The 16,511-nt window shown below is 39.9% G+C and overlaps 1 protein-coding gene across 5 annotated transcripts in view; it reads right to left on the bottom strand.

Annotated features, from left to right (window-relative positions):
• Positions 1 to 16,511, bottom strand: part of LOC124465553 (matrix metalloproteinase-16-like) — a 126,447-nt gene that overhangs the window by 56,883 nt on the left and 53,053 nt on the right. For all 5 annotated transcript variants that reach the window (XR_006955845.1, XR_006955846.1, XM_047017407.1 and 2 more), the window contains exons 4-5: positions 15,748 to 15,909; positions 2,025 to 2,242 (exon numbers count right to left, since the gene is read on the bottom strand). Coding sequence is in view for 3 of the 5 variants with exons in the window: in XM_047017407.1 (XP_046873363.1) it covers positions 2,025 to 2,242; positions 15,748 to 15,909 (380 nt within the window). In the remaining 2 variants the exon portion in view is untranslated. The remainder of the gene's footprint in view (positions 1 to 2,024; positions 2,243 to 15,747; positions 15,910 to 16,511) is intronic.

Raw genomic sequence — 16,511 nt, 5'->3', positions numbered from 1 at the left:
TTGCAGTGCTGAACCTGTCATAGTCTCTCCACTGGACCCTGTCACCACAGTAGCCTCCATCTCTTTCCCTGTGTCACCTGTGCCTGCTTTAATACACAGAACAGAAAATCAAGACATTTGCATTTGAGCCTCATAGCACATGTATTATTTAAAGCCAAAAAACATTTTGTGCATATTTAGATGAGTGCCTTTTTCTCTTGGCCATTTCTTTTACTTCATTTAAAATGTTTAGCCTAAATATTGGCTAACAGTAATGCCACATGTATAATGTTTTTAGAAACATTAAAACTATATGGTTTGCAATGATATTTGAATTTTATAAACGTCGAAAATACAGCTGCTTACAGCTACTTGCACCTGGCGCCTCGATCTGGTACAGCCGCATCTTCGGGCTTCAAACTCTCTTCGTCTTTTGACGGCCTAAACATGTAGGCTATTCTATACTTCTACATTGTGCAGCATTTGCTTGCAGTGCCCGTTGTTTTTCTCCTTTTCTTTTCCTTTCCATTTCTTTGCTAAGCAAACAACGATGTTAGCTAAAATAGCTCTAACGAATTGGCTGTACCCGGAAAACGATAGATTTTTGACCAATCGTGATCTGTAAAATGGACGGACAAGTGCACCGTTCAAGTTTACACGGGGGAAATGCCCACCCCCACCCTTTGGATGTTGTATCGCTCTAGTTAAACAGTTGCTTGGTATTAAGGCCGTCCTCAAAGTGAGCGTGAACTATTAGGATTTTTTTTTTTTTAATAATGCCGTGACGGCCGTTTGTTTGACGGCCTACTTGCCTCAGGGGAATGTCCCTGTACTTACTGTAAGTCGCTCTGGATAAGAGCGTCTGCTAAATGACTAAATGTAATGTAATGTATCCCATCTAGCTTTGTGTCAATGGCAGCAAGCTTGTTTACGAATCTTACAGCAAGTGAGGCAGGTTTGGTTAGCAGGTCTGCTTTTAGCTCCGTCAGCATGTTTGCTAGCGCAGGATTGTCAATAGCAGGGTCAGCTGCGGCAGCTTGTTCTGACTTTTTCTACGCTTGTTTGGTTGAGACAACATGCTGTTGGGTGAGAAACTTGTTTAGGCGCCGTTTGTTGTTCAGTTGTCAATAAGTTGAGATCATTTATAATGACTTGTAGTTAAAATGGAAACAGTGTGGCAGGAGCCTGAGGAAACATGACTACTCCATACTGCCTGCCAACCGGAAGTCCCTAGTTTAGTATGTGTAGAATAAGGGTGATTTAGAAACCAAAACTCCTAAGTCCTGTCTCATGAATATTCCCTGTAGTGTTCTATAATAGGATGCTGCAATCAGCCATTTTTTTCTCTGTTTGGTTTTGAGATACAGACAAAACCCTTTTTTCCCCCTTTCCTTTCACACCCTGCATTGGGTTGCAAAAGGCGAGTTCTGTACAATTGTTATGGTACAGTGACATTCTAATTGCGGTTTTGGAATTAAATTACGTAATGTAGAAAATCACTGATGAAGAGGCCATATGGGGGAAGGAACAACGCTGCACTCATGTGTGCTCCTCCTTCCTACACTACCATAACCTAACCTGTACCATCTACACCTAAAATTTGAAATGGCACGAAAAATATCAAATGCAGGAGTGCTGCTTTTTAGAGAGCAAATAGCGTCCGCGCTAAATTCGTTAAACAATAGTGCCACAAGTACAAGTATTCCTGTTAGCTTTCACAGAGCTTACACCAAAAAGTTTCTAGTCTTGATTACTATGCTTACCATGATAGAATGCCATGTGGTTTTGCTTACACGGTTCAAAGACACAATAATGCAGAATCATGGAATACAACCAGTGAATTGTCTTATGCCAACCAAGTGGCCCATCTGGGGACGTGTTCAAGCAAGTCTCTCGATCAAATTTCACTTAGATTTTACCACCAATTTACCATAACTGAAAGGAAATTCATAACCTGTGAAACAAACAACAGAATGGCATGTAATGCTATTGATGTATATTTAGCAGTGTAGTCAAGTACAAAATAAGTAAGTATGTGGGCTCACCTTGAAAACAAACATTTCCCTCCTGAGGATGGCTAGAGTGTTGAAAATCCCGTTGCATATGTTAGGCTTGGCGTTGGGGTTGAAAGGCCGGTCCCCTGTGGGAATCTGGGGGGGGGTTGTCTGCCTATCAGGCTTGCGGGGGTCGGAGGGGGGGTGGGCCTGGGGTGGAGGTACTGTGGGTAGTGGCTTGGTTGGCTGGGGGATCTTGTCAGGGGGACCTGTGTGGTAACAAATAATAAATTAAAACGATTTACTGCAGCCCATGAATTCAATATTTGTGAGGAGAAGTAATTTAAGTGCCCCCAAAATGAAAAGTCCCTTTGACATTGTGTAAACACTGCAGGTCAAAATGTTTAGATGTTTTGTCAGTACGGCAGTAGACCTTAGAAATATCCCTCATGTGCACTGTACTACAGTTACTGTGGTAGATGTTTTCTTTCCAGAATACTATGCATCTTCAATCTACCCAGACGCTCCTCATCTTCCTCCACTGGCTTCCCATCACGGCCCGTATCAGATTCAAGACCCTGGTACTGACCTTCCGAGCGGTGAACGGGACAGCACCAGACAACATCAAGTCTCTCCTTCAGCTTTACACCCCCACCCGCCACCTACGGTCTTCTTCTGACAACCGTCTGGTGGTTCCACCTCTCACGAGCGCCTGCTCCCAAGCTTTTCTCCTTTCTGGCCCCCCGATGGTGGAATCCCCTCCCCACCTCTATCAGAGACACTGACTGCCTCCCCACCTTCAAGAAAAGGCTAAAGACACACTTGTTCCGGGAGTACAACGATGGTCAGGAATGATTTGCTGGACCTGATGTTAGTTTCCTCCAGGGAAATAAGGACTCTTATTGAGGGACTTGTTGCTGTTGTTCGTTAGTTGTAACTGATTTACTGTAACTTCTTGTACTCGCTGTGAATTATATTACTGTTGCTTGCTTTCCTACAGGTAAACTCTTGCACTTGTGAAATTCATGTTGTGATTGCAACTTGTTTACAGTTTTTCTCAGTCGCTTTGGTGCATTTCTCACATCACTATTTACATTTGCACATCAGTTAGTTCAACCTCCACAACATTTAGTCATTTGTGCACATCATAGTAGCAGTTTCTCATTCCTTCCAACAAATTTCAAATGCGTTTGGACATGCATCAATTGCTTTCACACAACTCTATGTGTTATAACATTATCATTTGCTTATGTCATGTCAGTCAAAATTAACTATACTTGTGAATGCTGAATAGTCATTCCATATAAACAAATAGTCATCATTTCATTGCTTGAGTCATTATATACAAAGATTTTGAACTAGTTGTCAAAATGTCAAGCAAGTTTTTTTAAATCTTTTTTTTCCTAAAAAAGTCTCCTAAATTGAACAATTTTTTCTCAGGTGAATCTCAGCTTTCACTGATGAGAAGGGGTGTGTGAAGCATCAGTTGCAACCAATGATAAGCCACTTCTCTACAATCACTGTCAGAGCTGAATCCCATAAACCCCCACTTTACAAGCACATATGAACCAAGCAGGACATAGTGTGTAGCATTTCTACAATACTGTGACACAGAAATGGAAGGTCAGCCTCGTGGAAGAGGGGTGAGGGTGCGGGGAGGAAGGGGACAAAACGGGAAGAGGAAGAAGAGGCCAAGTACATATACGCTATCCTGAAGAGATAAGACACTAAAAGATTCTTTCCTCGCTGCATCGCAAGGGAAGATATTTGTTGTGATGTGGATGAGAATTTGTGGCCCAACAGGAACGTCAGGAGGTGTAGGAAAACTGCACTGTAATTCCTACAGCACTGCATGTACAGTTTTCCCTAAGGAGATTGTCCTATGTTCACATTTACAGTATTTTCTTTTCTGTATCGCAATGACATGGTCTGTCAACAAATGACAGTACAAACAGTAAATGTGAATCATGTTCAGTCTCTTGCACTCAAACTCCTCCATACACTAAGGTGTAACCTACAATTTACAATAATTATCATCAAAACTTTAGCCATAGTTTACATCAGAACATCCCTTCAGAGTACACTGTTATATTGAAGCAATTTGACTGTCTTATTCGTACACAATGACACAAGGACTTGTCATTCTGATGGCACTGACATGTTCATTGACACAAATATTTACTTTTGAGAAATGAACTAAGGATTTTGAGCAAGAGACTGGCTTTTGCAGGTAATCCATGGTGTTTTGCTATTTGTACGAATTGTTTTGAGACATGCACTTACTGTTTTGAGAATTTCAATTCTGATCTAAGAAATGTACCAAAGTGACTGAGAAAAACTGTAACTACATGCTCTTATGTTTCTTCCCATTGGCACTTAATTGCTTTTCACAATGCATACTTTATGTTTTGGCTACCCACAATGTTTTTGGGGCTATCTCGTTGTTTATGATCATTGACCTATGCACTTTTGTAAAGCTCTCTCTTGGAATAATCTATCTTGGATAAAAGCGTCTGCTAAATTAATACATGTAAAATGTAAATGTGTATCAAACAGAAAAAAGATAATGTAATTCAAGAGTATCCACAATGTTTCATATCATATTGCACTCACACTGCCATGGACATTGTTACTGTATTGCCATACATCGTGGTTACTGTAACAGGAAATGTGTACAGCACAATATACTGTCATACAATAAGCACATCAAAACTAACATTATGTATAACCTACACTAACAACACATACAGTAAGAAAGTAAAGCAAAGTTGGAGTTTCACTAGTTGTCGTCCTCACTCTCCTGCTCATCCTCGCGCTGCTGTATGTCTGGCCACAGATTTCATCGACGTCACATCTGATGTTCTCCCTTGCGATGCAACAGGGGATGAATCATTGTGCATGACCATCCCCTACACTGATCTGCTGTGACATCATCACAAGCAGCATCCCTTGCCTGGAGCAAAACTTCTGGTTTTTAGCCCGATGCTCATAGACCCTCCACCTCCATGCAGAAAAAAGCTCCTCGATAGGATTGAGGAATGGGGAGTAAGGTGATAAGAGTACCATCAGCATTCTTGGATCGGAAGTGAACCCTGATGAGTGGGCCACTGTGGAAGCTTACATTGTCCCACACAATGACAAATGTAAGCAAGTGAGGCCCTACCAAACCCCTCTCATGTAGAGGGATAAGATCAGAGTGCAGTCTTGGCCCATACAATAAATATGGGTGACTACACCATTCTCTGAAATTGCAGCACACATGGTGACAGCATATTACAGTATATACCCTAATGTTTTTCATGGTATCATGTGCCTGAAATATTTTGACAGTGGAGTGAACTATTGTGCAGGTATACACAAGGAAACTATGGCAATATGTTTTGCAGAGAATTACCACATGACTGAGAAGCAACAGTCAGTTTAGACCTGGAAGATAATTCAATTGGTAATTGGCCTAACTAAAGGGAATTGTACTTAACCATTTGCAAAGATGTGCAAAATCATTTAAAATCTGTGACAACTGTAGGCAATAGTACTTGTCATTTGCAACGATGTGCTAATACAATTGCAATTTGTTTAAAGGAATGAAAAAATTGCAATGAGTTGTGAATAAGTGCCCAGCGGTTTGGAGGTTTGCACGTGTTGTTTTGAGAATGTCATTTCCAATTCGTGAAATTTGCCAATTTAATGGAGAACTAGAGAGTGTACAATTTCTGGGGAAATTGTAGGTTGTGCTTGCTTGCTTCGGTTGCAGAGGGGTCCGTTTTTTAATGCCATTTTTACAACTGATATTTTCGTATGTTTTATATCAAAAATGCATAGCCTACTCATCAGTAAGGTTTGGCTCATAAACATCATTTATAAAGATTACATAGATTTAAAAGCATATTTTTTGCTGCTCATTTAAATCTCAAAATACTTAAAGTGAAGAGTAGGCTAGAATGGAATAGTTGTCTTCTCATTTTCCCTGCTAGAGGGAATGGTGATCGGCAGCCTCATAGTTGAATCTAAACGAATACATTTGGCAGACCGGTGTAAAAATTTACATTATTTCTATGATTTAAAGGTCATTTTAAGTGTTTCCCTTCTCGTGATGTTTTCAGGCATTTAGCCTACTCATATTGCATTCATTCATTAATAAAGAACCCCCTTTGAAGCTTATTCTAACAACGTTACCAGCAGTACAGTAGCTATCTCAGATGGAATCGCGATTCAAATAGCACCACCTGCTAACTGAAAATTTGCCCCCAAAAACGTAAATAAGCTTGACATTTATTTAGGGGAAAATCCCACATTCATAAAAATCTCAGTGGTAGCGATCATTGTCAGTAGCAAGGCAAAATGCGATAAAGCCCTGTATGGAGAAGCTACCCCGGTAAATTGTACTACTACAGTACAGTACTAGACTGTGTTCGTCTTGGTAGCAATTGCGTTGGTTGAATTCGATTTAACGTTCCGTTGTACGGTTTAAGGTGAAATTAATTATTTTCATGAACAGATTGACAAATTTTAGGCTGTGGCAATCGAGTTTAGGTTAGTAGTCACTCGTCAGATAGTTTCACCTATTGAAAGACTTTTGATTTAAGTAAAAGTAGTGCCGAACTTATGCCGCCGTTTGACTTCCTACTGTAAACAGCTGTGCCTGTGGAGATGTTTTTATTAGCTACGTACCTATAGACTAGGCTACAGCGTTGCAGTGAGCTACACTGGTTTGAAAACCAGGTAATGATAATTTCACCCACAAATCATTTACTTGTAATCTAATGTCATAATAAATCCTACAACAAAAATGTATTTGTGAGGAATGTTTATTTTAACGATTGAAAACAGATGCATCATAGACCGCTGTAGTATGTGTTACCCGGGCAACAGAGGCTAATGTCATGATGCTAATGCTTCAGTGAAATAGTAGACTACCGTTTCCGAAAGTAGATGTACTTCCTTATATCATCTTATATTGTACATTACATTTCATAATTTAAATGAGTAAATAGTTATCACACTGGCCTCTTTGCTTGTGGCGTTTCTGCAGCTGCCTTGCAGTAAAGTTATAGTTAGCCTAGCTATCTCCCAGAAGTTAACAAGCTCCTAAACTAATGTTCTTCTAGAGGTAGTCACGTGTTTTCGTGACGTTAGTGACGTGTAACGTCACGTCAGTGACTGTGGCTAGCAAGTTAGCCACCGTTAGCTTCACCTTTCGCCACAAAAACGTAATTTAAACTTAAACCATGCAACGGAACGTAAATAAAAATACAAGCAACTCAATCGCTTCCAAGACGAAACTTTTGACATCGACGTTGTCTATGTAGCCCAAATATTGACGAAGGCTTAGGGGTGTGAAGAGAAACCATAATAATAATATATATGTGAAAGAACAAAGGTTGAGCCCTTGCCGAAGGCAAAGCACACCCAAAAACTGTAAGAACATCTGAGCAATGCATTTTAATGCACCAATTTTCATCACTCATAACACAACACACCCATAACCTGTGAGGCTTACTTTGTGACAGACTTTGCGGAATCTCCCAAAATATTTAATGCCCATCACAAAGGTTGCGTGACCCAAGAGCGGGAGCATGGTTACACTGTTTGATGACAGAAACAGAAAGAATGAATGTCAAGTCTCTTTTTTGTAACAATTTGTAACCTTTTGTCATACAGACGTCAAGTACAGAGAGCCCTGGTGAAACTAGATATTTAACCATTGTTAATCAATCCCTCTTTTGCTCATTCAATTAGTACTCTAAGGACACTCATACTTGAGTGCTTTCTGAACTTTATGTATTTTCTCTCATTTCTAGTTGTCTAAGACAGGGGTTCCCAACGACCTGGCCTTGGACCGGTGCCGGGCCGCAGATCACTGTGGGATCACGTGGGTAGCTGACAATAAAACTTTTAGCTTCCAGAGTTGGCTGTCGAATGATTTCAAGGAATCTGTTGCATAAAGTTTGTTAACGGGTAATCTGTGTTCGATGCATCTATTACTCATGTCTGTACCAAAAAAGTCGCGCTCTGAAAAAAATTATACGTACAGCGATGACGATGACTTAGCAATGTGAGCATGATTTTGTACCGTGTGGTAGGCCTACTGTGTGGCTAAGCCCCCCCAAAAAGGCTAATAAAAAAACAGACAAATTTGATGAGCTATTTTAAGAGTCCGGTTGAAGACACAAGGCACAACCATGATAGTGAGGAAGATACAGGTGAGCCCCCAGCAGCTAAGAAAAAAATTGGTACTTGTAACGATAACTGGAAGCCTACCTGAGCGAGTTGGCTGAATGGACATGCTACCGGGTCGGTAAAATATCAAATATGCATACCGAAAAAAAGGTTGGGAATCCCTGGTCTAAGACACACCTTTTACACTAATTAAATAAAATGTGAATAAGCTGGCCATTAACAATAAAACAACAAGATTCAAATACAGTGCATCCGGAAAGTATTCACAGAGCTTCACCTTTTACACATTTTGTTATGTTACAGCCTTGTTCCAAAATTGATTAAATATATTTTTTTCCTCAAACTTCTACACACAATACCCCATAATGACAAAGTGAAAAAAGTTTGTTTTTCAAATTTTTATAAATAACAAATAACATGTATATAAGTATTCACAGCCTTTGTGCAATACTTTGTTGAAGAACATTTGGTAGCAATTACAGCCTCAAGTCTTTTTGAATATTATACTACAAGCTGGCACACCTATTTTTGGGCAGTTTCCCCCATTCTTCTTTGCAGGTCCTTTCAAGCTCCATCAGGTTGGATGGGGAGCATTGGTGTCCAAGTCTGGGCTCTGGCTGGGCCACTCAAGGACATTCAGAGTTGTTCCAAAGCCACTCCTTTATTATCTTGGCTGTGTGCTTAAAGTCATTGTCCTGTTGGAAAACGAACCTTCGCCCTAGTCTGAGGTCCAGAGCACTCTGGTGCAGGTTTTCATCAAGGATGTCTCTGTACATTGCTAATTTCTACATCTATGTAATCTATCACACTTTTAAACCATAAGACAGCGCTCTTACCATTAAGCCATAGTCAAACTAGTTGAAAATATGAATAATTCTATCAGAACCTAAATAAACGTACAAGTAATAAGTAAAATAGTAAAGACTTGTTTATAATACAACAAAATGTATGATAACATATCTTTGACATGTACACATCAAAACATTTGTCTCACAACCTTTATTTATAAAATTGTCAATGAAGTTGCTTTAGACAGCTTTGTTTCCCCCATCACTACCTTCAATGCTGCAGAAACAGATCGGTGCTTCGATACAATCCTGTCTCGGAGGTCTACAGACAATTCCTTGGACTTCATGGCTTGGTTTGAGCTTTGTCATGCACTGTCAACTGTGGGACCTTATATAGACACGTGTGTGCCTTTCCAAATCATGTCCAATCAACTGAATTTACCACAGGTTATCAAGTTGTACAGTTGTACAATCTCAAGGATGATCAGTGGAAAAAGGATGCACCTGAGCTCAATTTTGAGTGCCAAGGCAAAGGCTGTGAATTATTATGTACATGTGATTTTATTCGTTTTTTGTGGAATAATTTGAAGACGCCTATCTACGCTCGGAAACCATCAAACCTTACTGAACTGGAGACATTTTGCAAGGAAGACTAGTCTAAAATACCTGGGGCCGGTTGCACAAAACAGCTTAAGTTAAGATTTTCCTTTAAGTCGGAGTTAAGGTTTCCTTAAAATATTATTGGTTGCACAAAGAACCCTGAAGTCCTTAAGGTTTCCTTCAATGTTCCCTCAAGTATTTAGGGTTTTCACTTTATCTTGGTCTTATACTTAAAGATTCCCTTAAAGTTCGTTAAAGCATTTCACAAAAGCCCTTAGAAAACAAAGGAAGAAAACTTAAGGTACCTCTGACTGATTCTTTACCGCAACATGGGCGTGTTTATGGAGATAAATTAACCCATCCCACACCTATAGCACTGTTAGGCTATTGTGCTGCAGTCTAAACATGAAGGCTATTTATGCGTCGGCTACCGCTGTAAGTAGCTAGAATTACGTCGGTAAATGCAGAGTAAAGATCTCATTTTGATCTACACAGTTAGAAGAAGTAGCTCTCACTTAAACGTTACTGTGTAGGCTAGCAACAAGACCTACTAGTAAAGTTGATATCACCAGTTTTATTGGACTCCCTCCTGTAATTGGTTATATATTTTTTGGACATAACAATCCATATTATATCATTTAGTATATATGTGTTATTACTTAAATTGACAGCTTCACCAAACTTCTTGAGTTTATTTTTGTTGCAATTTCGTCCTACATTCGTTGTTTTTTGTTTGCAGTTATTTCTGGATCAAATGTACTTTTTAGTATGTGCTTTCTTTTGTTGTATTCCTGTAGAAGCACAATATTTTCCTCCTCTGGCCAATTTGGTTTTCTTGCACCTGTCTCATTTTGTTATGAGTCACATTGTGTTGATTCCAGAAATGTTATTTCAGAACTGAAATTTTACTGATTCCATAAGGTATAAACTATATCCAAATGAAATTGCTGCTTCAAAAGCCCAGCAGATTATAAACTGAAATTTCTAAAACTGGTTGTTCCCATCCTTGATTGTGATTGACTATATTGCATTTCATGCCGTTGTAAAATCCAGCATAACCTCACAGGTTGTCCTCATAACATTCTTTAACATTCCATATTAATGCGCATCAAATATTTCAAATTGAAAAAGACGGCAAAAATGTCCATCTGGCTGTTGCGTGGCAACGATTTATGTAGGAACTATACTTTGTAGTAGCGGAAGAATGACGGTTTATTATTAAACTATTTTGTTTTTAATTGTTTTTATTGATGAAACCATATCAAATATGGGGTTTTCGGCACTTCGCTTCGTGCCTAACAATTTCCCTTACCTGTTCTAAAATCAGCGTAAACCACGGCCTCTTGGGGGTTATTGCTTAATATAATCATTATTAGGGGGTGCCAAAACCTTTGCATAAAACTGTAAGCCTAATTTATTGCCCATTTGCAAGAAAACTCAGAAAAGATTTGTTAGGTGGCTATAAATAAAATTATATATATATATATATATATATATATACACATACACATACACACAAGCAGGGTATGAGAAATTCAAAATCGTATCAAAGTATGTGGCGGCACCCCTAGTTTTGTCATGGGCCCCACTTTGGGAAAGCATGACCTAGTGGGCACATCGTAGGGGAGACTGTAGGGCACAGCATCTAATGTTCTCTTCTGGAAATGGCACCATTTGGGACGTGTGTAGGGGCAGCATAAAGGGAACTTCATAACAGCACCTTTTTCCATTGGAAAGAAAGGCAAGGGAATAGTCAAGTTTAAACCATTGTAAGGGCACTGCATCACATTTTCTCCACTAGAATGGCACTCATTCAGACGTTATAAAAACATTGTCATCATTTATAACATTATTCCAAGCCCCCCCCCACCCCACCCCGCAGTCTTCCAGTGGGCCTGGATACGCACACAGGGACAGTCTCTCGGACCTATAACATTGGGGAAGCCTAAATGAGATGATTAAGTTAATACAGAAGCTTCTCAATCTATAGGCTACTTTAAACAATGACTATCACATACCTGCAATTCAATCAAAAGTATCCTTAATTCTTTGTGTTTCGAGATGACCGGGAAAACTGATTACAATTTTCAGGTACGGCTTTAGAGCAAGGTATACCCTTCTTATTTTCCGGCATACAGTTGCCTTTGCAAGACATTTCTGAGTCACCGACGCTCTACAAGAATGTCCCCCAGAACGATGAAAATACGATATTTGCTATGTACTGTGTTTTCTGGACTACAAGTCACTTCGGAGTATAAGTCGCATCAGTCAAAAAATGCGTCATGAAGAGGAAAAAAACATATAAGTCGCACTGGACTATAAATCGCATTTATTTGGAAATGTATTTCACAAAATCCAAGACTTAAAACAGACATTTAACCTGTTCTGGAGACTGTTAAATGTGCCTAAAAACGCCTAAACAGCATGCCCAAAGTAAATTGAAAGCTGTTCTTGAACTATTTGGAGTACATGCATGTAAATGGACTCTTTTGAAAGCTGACACTCTGAAGTTATGTTCCTTGTTGTCAGGACCCCTCTCAGTCCTACTGGTGTTGAGTAACAGAAGCTTGAACACAAGGAAAGTGAAAGTTTCTATTTCCGCCTAGATTTTGTTTTGAAAACAGAGGCCTGAAGAGGCCTAGAGGTGGTAGGTATTAGCTGGAAGACAGAATTGGACCACAGGTTGAAGCCTTACCCAATTCAGATCAAAAGTCAAACATAATACCACAATATATTCATATTTGACACATGTTTTTATAAGAGTACATCCAGGCGTTTTCTAAAAGGGCCTTTTGGAGACTCCAGAATGACCCTTCTAACCAAGGTCAAATTCTTAGGATAAAAAGGTATAATTGTTATCTCTAATGAAAGGTGGTCCTTAGAACTATCATATATAACAGCTAAATCCCTCATTAGTATTACTGAAACACAAAAACTGAAGCATGAACACATTGGAGTGATTTATCTGATTCCCAGGATTGGCACACAAAGAACACTGACATATTGCGCAATCGACTTTTATTTTGAAGGCTCCACAAAACCTGGCATATGGGGTATCGCCATTTACAGCTAGCGCTAAGCTACAAGGATAACTAGCTCTTTCCAGATTCAGTCCAAGCCAGTTAGAAAAATCCACTGGACTCATTCCGGAAAAATAAGATTACCAATATATGGGTTAAAAAATTCAAACTCCCCATGACTATATACAAAATTGGAAAAGCTCTGCTCGCCACCATTCAATATAGAACACTTCTTCATATCAGCAATTGAAGGAACAGTGAAAGCAAAGTCTCATATCACATGTATACAGGATATTGCAGGAAGAACTAAAGGAGAATAATGGATATTAATAAATTGGATATTAAAGAAAAATGGGCACTAGAGATGAACACAATAATCTCTGATGAACAATGGGAAAACTCATGCGAGTAACTAGTAGTCCTAACTGGAGTGAATTTGGATGGAAGATTAAAATGAAATACTTCAGAACTCCACTTTTAACATCTAAATGATCCTGGGATCTGCGACGGTGACCCCTTCATTCTCTGCAAGGAACCTTGGGGTTACCATGGATGACGAGCTCTCCCTCACGGCCCACATTGCCGCAGTCTCCCGGTCTTGTAGATTCACCCTCTACAACATCCGGAAGATCAGGAGATACCTGTCTGAGCACTCCACCCAGCTGCCAGTCCAAGCACTGGTCCTCTCCAAGTTGGACTACTGCAATTTGCTGCTTGCCGGTCTCCCAGCATGCGCAACCCGCCCTCTCCAGAGGATTCAGAACACAGCAGCCCGCCTGGTCTTTAATATACCCAGACGCTCCCATGTTACCCCGCTCCTCATTTCCCTCCACTGGCTTCCCATCACGGCCCGTATCAGATTCAAGACCCTGGTCCTGACCTTCCAAGCGGTGAACGGGAATGCACCCGACTACATCAAGTCTCTCCTCCAGCCTTACACCCCCACCCGCCACCTACGGTCTTCTTCTGACAACCGTCTGGTTCTCCCACCGCTTAGGAGCGCCCGGTCCCAACACAAGCTCTCCTGTCTGGTCCCCCAATGGTGGAATCGCCTCCCCACCTCCATCAGAGACACTGACTATCTCCCCACCTTCAAGAAAAGGCTCAAGACACACTTTTTCCGGGAGTACAACAGTACTTAGGAATGATTTGCTGGACCTGATGTTAGTTTCCTCCAGGATCACGATGACCCTTATTGAGAGACTTGTTGCCCTTGTTGGTTAGTTGTAACTGATTTAACTTCTTGTATTCCCTGTGAAATATATTATTGTTGCTTGCTTTCTACAGGTACACTCTTGCACTTTTGAGGTTCATGTTGTTTAATTGTAACTTGTTTAACTACATGCTTGATATGCAGATTTTCTCTACATATGTAAGTTTGTCTCTTGCTGTGGTACAGCGGTACAGGAAGAAGGCAGGAGGCACGACTTTGAGGTAGTCTAGTGAATTAATAGTAAATTAGCAAACTGCATCTTATTTCACTCGATGACTGCTAATTTTTTGTAATATGAGAAGGCCTAACGGTTGCTTGGGGAACGGGAGACCACGTGACAGACACAGGACAGAGACCATAAGCAAGGGCTAGTCCGCTTGGCTTCTGATGGTTAAATGGTTTTGTATCTGCGTAGGTCATCATGTTAAGACGTATGGACCGTAAATATCCTCTAACAACTTGGTTAGAAGGTCGGTAATTTAAGGGCAGGATTCCAGGTACTGTAAAGTCCATTAACAAGTCTCGTTGCTGGTTCGAACAATATAAAAACTTCAGTTAATGGTTTAAGATACGCACGTGATTGGTAAAACGTTGGAAGACGTTGAATTTAAGTGTAAGACTCGAGCAATGTTTCCCAAGGACAAAAAACGTATTATAATGAATTACAGTCATTCAAGTGCTAAATTTCTGAGTATAAGAAAATGTTCTTTAAAGATAATTAAAGATTAAAGCTAGATACACAATGAACGTAAAGAAATAAAGGTTTGATTTAGGATTATTGTTACAAAAAAATAGATAGAGGAATGTGCTACTTTAACCTTTAGAAAGAGCAATATGCAGTACAAACAATGAGTGATGACCGAACCACCTGTGTGTTGTTTTCCCTGTGCATTAAGTTGTGGAATGTGTACCGTTTAAGGACATGTTTTGGTGGTTACTATATTTGTATGGTCCAGCTCATGTATATAATGTCCATCTGAGAGACTTGTTTCTCGCTCATGCTAGCCACTCTGTTGTGGATTGGTGACATGATCCGACGTTGTTGCTAATAAATTAAGCCAACCCTTTTGTAATTGTTGTGCCTCTGTTCGGTCTACGTGTTAAGATATTTCATCCTTACAATGCTCTTATGGTTCTTGCCTTTGGCACTTTTTGGTTTTTCACAATGTATACTTTATGTTTTGGCTACCCACAATGTTTGGGGCTATCTCGTTGTTATGATCAGTGACCTATGCACTTTTGTAAAGCTCTCTCTCGGAAGTCGCTTTGGATAAAAGCGTCTGGTAAATAAATGTTAATGTAAATGTAAAACACATGCACATGGATGTTATACACAAACATTAAATAAAACAGAGGCTCCCAATCAATAATTACTCAAAATCTGTGCACATAATCTTTCTGTAGTCAGGCTCTTTTAAATCTGTACTCCCATATACCATTTCCACAACTCCGGCAAAGAAATGGGGAACTTCAAGAAAGAAAACATATTAATCTTTGTCTTTTATTTTATATTAACCTTAACATCCGGATGACACCCGGAGGGTGTCTAATTTTATTGTCCTGGTCCTCTATCTTAAAAAGGTAAAGGAAATGAATGGATGAAATGAATGTTAAAGGAAAAAATGGAAGAACAAAGGGAATTTTGATGGTGTGTCCAGACCGTTCTCTCTCAGATGGAAACACACTGATGATGTAAGCAGATGGCTACTTTGGTGTGTGTGTGTGTGTGTGCGTATGTTTGTAAAGTTTAACACAGGGACACAGGGGAAACAACCAAGCCAAACATGGTAGGGTGTGGACTCGTTTATACCCAGCTGGTACCAGAACAGTTATATCACTGGGCCAGAGAACACTGGTCGTATATATCGCCTCAAGGAGGCCAAAAAACCAGTACCAGCATAAGTAGATCAATGCATAAAAACAAAAAAGAACTGTGAGAAAAAAGAAATAAGAGTAGTGTTGAACATACGTACCATAGATCTTCTGTATACCCTGCAGATCGTCATGTGGCAGTTTGAAGTTCTCTGTATCCATGTACTGGTAGAAGGGTGCCATGATGGCCGTGGGGTCGTTGGAATGTTCCAGACCCAGTGCATGACCTAGCTCGTGTACTGCCACCAAGAACAGGTCATTGCCTAATGGAGAGAGAAAGGGAAAAATAGATAAAGAGGTTAAAAATACTATATGTATGTTAAATGCAAACAAAGGCAATGTTAGGGGGTAATCTAATCAAGGTTGTCTGATGTCAAGGCAAAACATTTATGTAAATGCATCTATTTTAGAAAGTGTGTTTGTTTGTGTCTGTGTACAGTATGTGTGTATAATCCACTCATGATCAGGCGCAGATTCATGCACAGGCTTGCCTTGGCTGCAGCCTATGGGCCCCACGTGTGCAGGGGGCCCCGGATTGGCCGGATTGTTTTTTAATATTTTAAATGTACTTCAGCGGAAACCATATAAAGACCCTAATTGGCCCATAAGAAACTTTTTCTTTTTTAATAAGCAAGTGATTGGGTAAATGTGACTTGGGTCACATCTGTCCAATCAGCTGCTGCTGGTCAAATCATGTCAATCATATTCATTACTCACTGCTATTGCTAGATGGCATCGTGGCAGAATGACCGAAAGAAAATATTAAAGTGGAGCACAAAAACGCAAAACACAAAAGGTTAAAAGAACAACTTGACCCAGATATCCTGAAACAAATCCCGAAATTGAATGGATACTTCAAGGCTGC

Source organism: Hypomesus transpacificus, unplaced genomic scaffold (genome assembly GCF_021917145.1).
Source record: "Hypomesus transpacificus isolate Combined female unplaced genomic scaffold, fHypTra1 scaffold_60, whole genome shotgun sequence".
Taxonomy (NCBI): Eukaryota; Metazoa; Chordata; class Actinopteri; order Osmeriformes; family Osmeridae; genus Hypomesus; species Hypomesus transpacificus.
Note: the sequence above shows the minus strand (reverse complement) of the source record. Positions and strands in the feature narration are given on the sequence as shown.